General features: G+C 37.4%; 1 protein-coding gene across 4 annotated transcripts; it reads right to left on the reverse strand.

Annotated features, from left to right (window-relative positions):
• Window positions 1–895: 895 nt before the first annotated feature.
• On the reverse strand, window positions 896–8,948 carry LOC131463480 (sterile alpha motif domain-containing protein 3-like). 4 transcript variants are annotated; one of them, XM_058635212.1, is made up of 8 exons: window positions 8,616–8,948; window positions 7,047–7,121; window positions 6,828–6,875; window positions 4,192–4,337; window positions 3,033–4,061; window positions 2,771–2,926; window positions 2,583–2,675; window positions 896–2,058 (listed from the first exon to the last, which is right to left on the reverse strand). In XM_058635212.1, the coding sequence occupies exons 5-8, from the start codon at window positions 4,047–4,049 to the stop codon at window positions 1,744–1,746; spliced, it is 1,581 nt and encodes a 526-aa protein (XP_058491195.1). In that variant the 5' UTR covers window positions 4,050–4,061; window positions 4,192–4,337; window positions 6,828–6,875; window positions 7,047–7,121; window positions 8,616–8,948; the 3' UTR covers window positions 896–1,743. The 4 variants fall into 4 exon arrangements, 2 of the variants coding, with proteins under 2 accessions (XP_058491195.1, XP_058491196.1); XR_009241050.1 differs by having other exon boundaries at window positions 4,192–6,875; XM_058635213.1 differs by lacking the exon at window positions 4,192–4,337.
• Between the last annotated feature and the right edge of the window lie 1,021 nt (window positions 8,949–9,969).

The raw sequence follows: 9,969 nt of genomic DNA on the forward strand, positions 1-9,969 counted from the left end.
AGGAGCTGATCATAGTCTGCGCTGATGCCTGCTTCAGTCTGCAATATCATAACCACTCACTGTTAAGGCAGAGTTTTCTGACTTTGTCAACCACTCACTCTCCCAGACCAAAGTCCAGAGAGAAAACCAAATTCCTGATGTAATGTGGACACAGGAGCTGCTGCATCGTCGGCTGAAGTCACAAAGTTTGAGCTCAGTGATCTGTGACGGAAAATATCACTTTTCCTCCATGGACTTTGGTGCAGGGAGTGAACCAATACAACCACACTTCAAAAAGAAATATGATCATCTAAAACTGTGAGTGAATGACTTTATTGAGAGTTAAATACTGATCTTCCCCCACACACGTCATTCAAAAATACAACACTGTTTATCTGATCGCAAGCAGCATTATCACACATGTGCATTACCAACCATCATCATACCAGGATTATTCATAAAAAGTAAATGATAAATATTCTTTATTTATACAACGATGACCGCTCAAAGCTATAATTTTGACATTCACTCATTCACACCTATTCACTCACACATTCATACAGTGCAGCTTTGTACACTCAAAGAAATGAAACATCAGATTTACTTAACTCAGTTATGTCAACCGGTCCCACGAAACACAATTAATTAAATGCAAGAATAACCATGTATGTAATTATTACTATTTACTTTTATGCATATTTCACTTAATAGATCTAAATATATTCTACATCATACAGTTAAGTCACATTTACTTAACACTATAATATTAGATGTACTAAACTCATTAATGATGAAATAATTTAACCCTTTTATGTTGGATTTAATTAATTTGTCATGTTCAATTTAATTATCAATGTCAAGCTTAATTTAATTAAATTGTGTATATTTATTAAAAATGTAATTCTACACAAAAAAGTCCTTTCACCTGCCTTTATTTTAATTTTCAGACAAGACTGACCACAAATAAACATGGGCTTAAATCAAAAGTGCAGTCTGGTTACATCCCAGATACCCATAAAACAAAATTGAGTTGTACCATTAAACAGAAAATTACACATTTCTCAAAGCCCAAACTAAAATCTATTTTCGTCCACAAACCAAAAAATACTCCTCCCGGTCTTTTCAGGTAGTAGGAGACAACGTATGAACTACAGTACTGTTGCTGAAAAAACAACAACAATACAATGGCTCTGGCAAAAGTGAAAGCTACAGTAAAGAAACACTTTGAACGATAAGCTAAACACAGCCAATGATAACATGTTCTCCTCTGCATGTAGACTTGGACTCTGCAATATGTCCAGTTATCTGTCTTAGTCAAGCTATGCCTTTGGCTCAATTAGGCTGCACATGTAAACAGTGTGAAACCAAAAATATCCATTAGGTATTGAATTTAAAGTGAATCACAACAAATGTTTTTCTAACTGTAATAAAACAGTAAACATCAGTGGCCCTTTAAAAGATACACTATTCAATACAAAGCAAAACCAACGATAATAATCATAGTGTATTCAAGTAAAAATTGAAACTTGGTGCTTGGTCATTATGACATTAAATTCAACGCCTTTTGGTTTTGTAAAAAAATAAATACCAAAAGCAAGCAGATACCTCCAAGGACAGAACTTTAGCACACCATATGGCAAAAAACAAGGCAAGCCTGAACAGACTTTAACAGCTGACATTTAACATTGCTGATACAGTATACATAATAACACCATGTAAAACAAAAAGCAGTGAACATCACAGATATTGCCTTGTGCAGTGAAGCTACTCGTGCAGTCGGTTTTTCAAGACCTGCACCTTTGCAGACATTCTGTTTCCATCCAAATCCAGCAATACTTTTTGGACAAACTCAAAAGTGTATCTTAAGTCTTTGGGATAGCTTAGATTTAAGCTGTAGATCAGGCCAAGCAGTAGTGCACACCCATTAGCAAAATACCTGAGACCCTGAAGCACTTCAACTCCCTCTATAATGATACCGACATCCTCAGCTTCATCAGTGTCCGCTGCTCCCTCATGCCAAATGACGTAGACTCCCATCATTGTTTCCTCCATATCTTTCTTTGCACCAGGATCAAGATCCTGAATGTGGAAGAATGATAAAAAGAAAAATGTTGAAGTTTTGAATGCATATAATCCCAAAAGTGTTGTCTTATGTTTTGTCTACCATTCTAAAACCTAGGCAGCTCATTTGACATTGATTCAGGACAAAATTGCAAAATGCCATTAAAAAATACAGGAATATTTGTTCAGAACAATATTTAATTATTTAACCATACTGATCTCTGCAGGTAGAATTTTTATCTTTTCACTCTCAAATTTATTTATAAAGTTATGAAAGTTGATTTTGAACCTGTGATGTCCTAGCTGATTAGCAAGTTCTTGGAAGGGAAGTGCAAAACTTGTGTTTTCTCCCCCAAAATTTAAATACAACAATGAAATATTAAAACTGTTCTAATTACAAAAAGTAATAATCAAACCAGGTCAAAACAATAAGTCACATGGTCAACAAGCAGACAAAAAAAGTTAACATTGTCTAACGCAGAAACATTAAAATGAATGAATCAATATTTCAGTTTTGTTTAAAACAGTTCTTTGAAATTTACCATGTATTCCTTAATGAGATGTTGTGGATCTTCATTTAGGTACACAGACACTGCTTTGAGCACACAATCTCTCCGTTTTTCAATACTTGGATCCTACAGGAGACAAATAAAAGGTTTTGCACACGATACAGAAAAGTAGGAGAGACTTATACATACAATAAAGTTAAAATATTTAAAATCATATATACCTTGTCCATTGCTGCCAAAATGACCTTAATTTTCTGTCCTGCTGCCCCTCCCTTCTTACGGAAGACCTTCAGTAAGTTGTCAGTATGCCGATCAAGTTGAAACATGAAAGTAGACCGTAGTGGGACAGTGGTGATTCTGGCAAATTCTGCATCAACCTGAAACATAGTAATATACTTTCAAGCTAAAAAGCCACATCTGAATAAAAACCACATGCTACCAAGGGATGGCATGTTCACCATAACAGGGTTAGAACATTTTTACCTCTCTTTCTGAAAACAGAGCAGGCCATCTGCTCCGTAACTCTGTGATGAAGGGCATATCCTGGATAATTTCCTGCCTTCTATAGGCAAATGTTCTTTCCATTTTGTTTTTAATCTGCTCTTGGTTCTTCTTTTTCACCTCCACTAGAAGTGCTTGTCTTTCAGCCTCAAGACTCTCTTTAGATTCGCCTGCAGGATAACCAGGACAGTAGTTGACTTCGGCTTTCCGAGGCTTTTTCACCTGGTTTGGGCTGTGGTTCAGGGAACCATCCTTTTCTTTCATAGCATTTATGCTCAACTCTGGGCAGCCAATGCCCCTCAGTCTGGTGCGGTAGTTGGCCATTTTGTATTTTAAACTGATTTTCCAACCATAGTACCCAGAAACGGATCCTTGCTCCTTTAAACAAGGATGTTTTGTTATCAAAGCTTGACTCACATCATCAAGGTCTGCACTTGAAGGATACATTTTGTATTTGATAATTTCTGATGCCAAACTTTCAAGGATAGCAGACTTAAGTTTGGTACTTGGACACAGCAGTGTTCCACTGCTGTGAAAGGCCAGGTTGGCCTTCTCCAGCTGAACGTCGACCTCATAATTGAACTGAGGTAGTGGGAAGGTATGAGGCCATGGCTGTGATCTGAGGGAGGACCCTGAAGATGCAGATCCAGGGGAGGATAGTATGTCAGTGTCTGATGTTGATGAAAAAGATGATAAAGACGTATTATCAACTCCTTGAGGTGAAGCAGTGGGCTCATGGTGAGGTAGAGACGCATTTGTATCATTTGTTAAGTAAATTATCTTCACTGTGCTCTTGTCTTTGATGTCTGAAGTACATGACAAGTTCACAAACTCATTGTCAAATTCAGTGTCTCTGTACTGAAGTCTAAAGTTTCCTGACAAGCCAAAATGTCTTTTAATCTCTTCTTTAAGGTCTGCCACTGAACCTGGTATTCCAGTTGGAAGAGCCAGTTTGGATGCATCATTTACTCCAAGTACAACTCTTATAGTTGCAGCCATCTTGTATTTAATCTGAAAAGAAAAGCAGACAATTGTTAGAAATTAAAAGGCCAGATTCCAGCCTTTTAAGTACTCATGAGTGACAGTCATTTCTTATTTAACATATTGGACAGTAATTATTTTATCATATTAAAGAAGTTACCCGTCACATGTACAAATCTCTTTAATGTCACCATTCGTATGGATCCAACATTATAGTCAGCCAAAGGGTATGGGTCAGCAAGCTCCTTCACATCCAGAATCACCAGCTCTCTTGTTGGATGCAACTCATAGGCTCTGTAGTGCTCCCTATACCATGAGCAAAATTTCCTGATGATGAAACTGACACCATCTTGTAAAATGCATGGCTGAATTATTTCTGCAAATTCTGGCAAACCACCACAAGACCCATGCACAACTATCATGCCCTTTTTGTAGTTAAAGCCAATGAAGGTTGCACTATGGACTAAGTTTACAACTGTGATCCCAGGGTATTTCTGAGTGAGAACGTTTGCAATGTCTTCATTGAGAACTTCAATTGGGACCTTTGAGACTTGTGTTACTTCTGGGGAATATTGTTCACTTTCAGGTCTGGCCATATGATAGCCCACAATCAGTTGGTGTTTTTTTGCCAAGGACAATGTAATATTTCTGAAGTTCTTCGTGTGCCTAACAATCTGCTTAAAAAAGCTATGTTTGGCTTCAAATCGCATCGTCCATAATGCTACAAGAGGACCAAAACATTTAATCATCTCTGGATAATGTTCTAGAAAATGATGTTTTGGCAACAATCTTTGATCAGGAAAGGCTTCCTGGTATTTTTTTCTGTGCTCTGAAATTTTGCACTCCAAATATGCAATTGTTTCTGCATAATGAATGGGGGCGACAACTACTTCCACAATATCCTTTAAATCCAAAATGACCTGCCACACAGGTTCATCTGGGGGGACAAGATTCCCAACCATCAAAGGAAGCAATCTGAGAAGACACCAGTTCTCGTGGGCATTTCCCCCTATTGTTTTTTTATTTCTGTAGGTTTGTGTTAACAAATGTGGGCGGTTTGTCTTGTCCCCCCACTTGTATGGAAACAAACGTATTAGATTATTGAATTGGTCAAGAGAAAAGTACTTTTTTGACAGCAGTGCAGTAATGCAGTGCGCTAGTTCAACTGGAACTATGCCCTCAAAAAGATCATGTGCGATGTCTGGGGGATAACCATTAAGGACATCAAAGTGCGATAGACTGTCTGTCAACACACAAGCTCTTTTAACACCAAAACAGTGAACCTGCTCTTCCTCAGCTTTTCTGACATGAAGCTGATGTCTTTCTTTACTTCTGAGGTGGAAAGCTCCTGATTTCACCTCCTGTGACTGAATGTCATCAATCTGCGCTGTACAAAATCGGCAAAAATACTTGCTGGAAAAACTCTCTAGAAACCCAGCAAGCCCATGAGCAGCAAGGTTATCAGCAATTACACATTGTACTGTACCCTTTATAAATGACCCAAGCTGTGGAATAAACAACCCTTGCTGTTCCAAGATCCTTATATCACACAAAAGGGGCTCAAATATTTTTTTGTACCCAAATGATTTAACATAATCACTTTTGCACAATAATGAAAGATAAATTGAGGACAAGGCTGAACTTGAACCAGGTGGCAAATTACCTAAAGTCCAATAAACAACACACAGTTTGTGCTTCTTCCTCGATGTTCCCAATGGATTACAAACTTCAAAGTCATCTATATACAGGCATACTGAGAGTCTTAGTTGTTCACCTGAAAAAAACTGATTGTTCTTGTAGTGTTCACCATCTTTGAAAGACAAATACTGCTGTTGAGTCACAGAAGAGACAGTAAGACTATCAACAACTTTATCGATCACATCATTTCGACTGAGCAGTTGTTGTAGGGACTTGATTAAGGGAACATATTGGAACGTTTTGTTGTTAGGCCTTCCTTCAAGTAAATACTCAACAGGTTCTACAACCTTAAAATGCTCCTTATAAAATTGTTTACGTTTAAAAGCTGAAGCTAGATGACCATTCTTAGCTATTGCTTTTAACAAGGGATTGTGAGCAGAAATAGCAATGCTCAGCTCATCAATTACTGACTGATCAACATTAAGGTCATGCTTTTTGAAAATATCAATAGCTGTACTTTTTGATATAGGCAATACAGCAGAGGTTAAAATAAAATGCAGTTCTTCAAGAAACTCATCAACTGCTAAGCTTGGTACATGTGAGTAAATCTCCAATTTCAAAAGAACAGATGCAAATTTCTCAATTATGATGTTTTGCAGGTTCTCATTTTCAGTGTCAGAATTAATTAAATGGGGAGATGATAAAACAGAGGCAGTTCCTGCAAGATCGCTGCAATGTTCTTCAGATGTGCGGTCCTCACTTATATCACAAATTTTCACTATTTCCTCTTTCAGGTCTTTTACTGTCCAAGTGCCATGTTTCCTGTTTTTATGAGATTTAAAGGTAGCATATATATTAGTCTGAAAAGAACAATTCTGAAACATGCAAGGGACAGTCTCATATTTTTTTAAATGGTTGTTGGTGTGTGAAAAGTACTCTCTACTCGATGAAAAGACACTTCCTGGACACAAAATACATGTAAATGTTACAAGCTCTGCACTCGTTCCAAGTATTTCTTCAACATGACATCTGCTTAAATGAGTTTTCAGAGCATTCCATGTTTTGAATGAACAAGGGCAGTCATAGTATGTGCATGGAAATGTGTGTCTTTGACCAAAATGCCCATGTTTTAATTTGTAATGCTTCAGTAATTGGTACCTTGTAGATAGAGTTTCAGCACATTGCTTGCATCTCCACATTCATAACCTAAAGAAAAAAAGACAAAGAGATTATTGGTCATTCATTTGTAAAGTTCTTAAATATGATAAGACCTTATTAGGTTTCTAAGATCTGACATATATCATATGTATGTTGCTATTAAAATGACTGCATCCAGGTATTACATTTATTGAGATATTTTTCAGGTACTAAACTCACCACTAATGTTAGGTTGCTGGTCTGGCATCCGTCTTAAATCTTAATTTTACAGCTGTGCAGTTTTGAAGTTCCTTCCTTTTTAAGAATGTAGAAAACATACACAAATGCAAATGACAATAAGGAGAAAAGTTAATGATTAAAAGGCTATATATGTATACATATACACATATATATATGTAAACACACACACACAACCTGTTTTTGACTTAGAATTGATTTTTAAAGGATGAGTGTAAACATTTAAACATTAAATAAAAACAATAAAACAATATTTCGATTTTGAATATTTCAATCATAGCCTATATTTAAAAATATATATATATATATTTCTTGATGGGGCTGGGTGAGGAGACACGAGCAGGAAAATGTTCAGTTTACTTTTCAGACTAAAAGATCCCGTGTTGACACCACATTGTATTTTACTTTACTACATCAAATCAGAGTCCACGCGAGCTAAGTGTGCTCCTGTTTATTCGGTCGGTAGAAAAACTGCGCCGTTGTGTTTACAAAATGTTCAGTGTATTTCCGTACAAGAACCCCAAAAAATCTAGTCCCGCGACTCCAGTTGTGCAGGTACGGGCGGACGTCAGACAAGCACGTGAACCAGAGCACAGCGCGTCCATTCTGCCCAGCAACAGTGAATAATATTTTCTGGTTGGCTGATAGGTCGCTAGTCCAAGAAAGCTGTATGCGTGAACTACGCAGAGCAATCTGCATTTGCATCCTCGATTCATAGATTACTAATGTATGTGAAGTAATTTATCACTTATAAAGCGTGAGAAATGTGTGACGCGAGTACCGCTGCCGCAATTTGAGGTGCTCAGTCACCCACCATTCCCCTCCCCACTCGCCATAACGTTTGGAGATTTTCAAAATCAGCAAACCCCAAAAGAGTAGATACTACGCAAGATAGTTATCTGTAGTTTACGTAACGCGAATACACGACTCTGCTGTAAAGGGAGGAGACATGCAGCGGTATTTGCAAAAATTAAAAAAAAAAAAAATTTGAAGGAGCAACGGTTAAAATTTAGGAATGTAGAGTAACACTACACATGACGCGAAGACACTGTGCGTTTCTATATGGAGAAAGAAATGGCGGATCATTTTCTGTGATGCACCATGGAACAGTTAATGACATCAAATTTATGTGTGGGAAGTACGCCATGTTAAATGATTTTGCAGTTTGTTATGAAACGTGGGATTCAGCAACAAACTTTCTCTCCCCAACATAATACAAATTATGTCCATTTACTGTTAGCCGCCAGTTAACAATAGGTTGAAGTTCCTTACAAATTAACCTACAGCCAATTAAGTACATATTTATCTAAACTCCGAAAGACAATTTTTAGTGCGTTTAAGAGATTGATTATTATAAATAAATAAAAAATGGCTAACCAGGTCATTTTATGTGCACAACGTGGAAAGCTAAATGGAGTCAAGCTAGCAAAAATATTTCTGTTTTTCATCTTACCACAACCTATACCATCAATCCAAAATCATAAATACTCATCAACTGGTATAAAACAAGCATATTTTAGTTTGTAATTTTTTGTTTAGTCATTAACTTACCTGAATATTAACGGATGGTCGTTGATTATGAAGAAATCCGAGACATGTGGCAGGACAGCAGAGTACAAGTCCAGAAAGTGGCGCCTTCAGCCTTCTTCTTACTGAGCATGTGCAAGTACCTGTGGGAACCGCCCCTCTAGGCCTGATGTACATCTTAATTAACTTGCTTACATAAATTATGCTCATTATTGTTTGTTAATTACAACAAACTATAAAGTTAAGTACATGCTATTTGACATTCTTCATTTGAATCCAAAACACAGAATTATTCAATAATTTCAGTTGAAATAACTATTTAATGCAAACAGCACCTGAGTTTCATTTCTTTGAGTGTACATGTTTCTATCTTCTGCTGTTTGGGACATTATTTAGTCCCTTTGAACCCAATCAATCTCCTGTGTTTACTCTTTCTCCTAAATGACTGTTAGAGTGGTGTGTGTGTGTGTGCGTGTGTGTGTGGAGGGAGACGGGCTCCCCCACTGAGAACCTCTACCAGATTAATGACCTGGAAATGTCTTCTTTTTTCATCTGATTAAATAAAATTTGAATGGATTTTAGATTTTAGAATAAAGTGACTACACATGGCGTGTGTGTGTGTGTGTGTGTGAACACCAATGTGTGCATGAATGATTGCATGTCGTCTCATGTATGTGTGTGTGTGTGTGTGTGTGTGTAGTTGATGAAAGTCTGAAGGTTCTCCCGGCTGCAGGTGATGTGAAGCAGAAAACAGACGTTTGTCATCATCCTGTGACACTTCCTGCCACGACTGTCTGAGCCGCTCAGCCTCACTTTCTTTTCAATTTCCCTGAGAGTCTGGAGCATCCCTGTGTGTGTGCGTGTGTGTGTGTGTGTGTGTGTGTGTGTGTGTGTGTGTGTGTGTGTTCATCACAGTGTGTCTGGATGCCAAAGTGACAAAACATAATATTAAATAAAACAATTAGTGCTGTTGAAATGATGGAGTTAATCATTGCTGTTGATTTCATAAATGCACTTGCATGATGTTTCCTCTCTGTTGCAGCTAAACTTTGATCATAAAGCATCATGAGCGTGCACAGATGGATGCAGATGCAGACAAGCTGAACTGATTTACTGACCAAAAGAATGCAAATATCACCTTGTACAGAGTACAGGAGGAGTAAGATGTTGTATACACACAATCCAGTGTGTGCTATTATACTATACTACTATACTACTATACTTAACCCCAGTGTTCTTTTCAACAGTGGTGGCTGTTTTCACATAGTCTTCATGGGACTATAATCAATCATAGTAAGTTTGGTTCAGATGGGACCTTCCATCACAATGTTATAATAGTTCAGTTTTTATGGCAAAAAAATCAGTATTTGCTGCAAAT

The sequence above is a fragment of the Solea solea genome, chromosome 8, assembly GCF_958295425.1.
Source record: "Solea solea chromosome 8, fSolSol10.1, whole genome shotgun sequence".
NCBI lineage: Eukaryota > Metazoa > Chordata > Actinopteri > Pleuronectiformes > Soleidae > Solea > Solea solea.

Excerpts from the sequence above, each read along its gene's own strand:
- LOC131463480 (XM_058635213.1), bottom strand. The coding sequence starts at position 4,049 with ATGGCTGCAACTATAAGAGTTGTACTTGGAGTAAATGATGCATCCAAA. Across the intron at positions 2,927-3,032 it reads CTCTGTTTTCAGAAAGAGAG|GTTGATGCAGAATTTGCCAG; the intron begins GTAAAAATGTTC and ends ACTATGTTTCAG. Across the intron at positions 2,676-2,770 it reads TTTTGGCAGCAATGGACAAG|GATCCAAGTATTGAAAAACG; the intron begins GTATATATGATT and ends TGTCTCCTGTAG.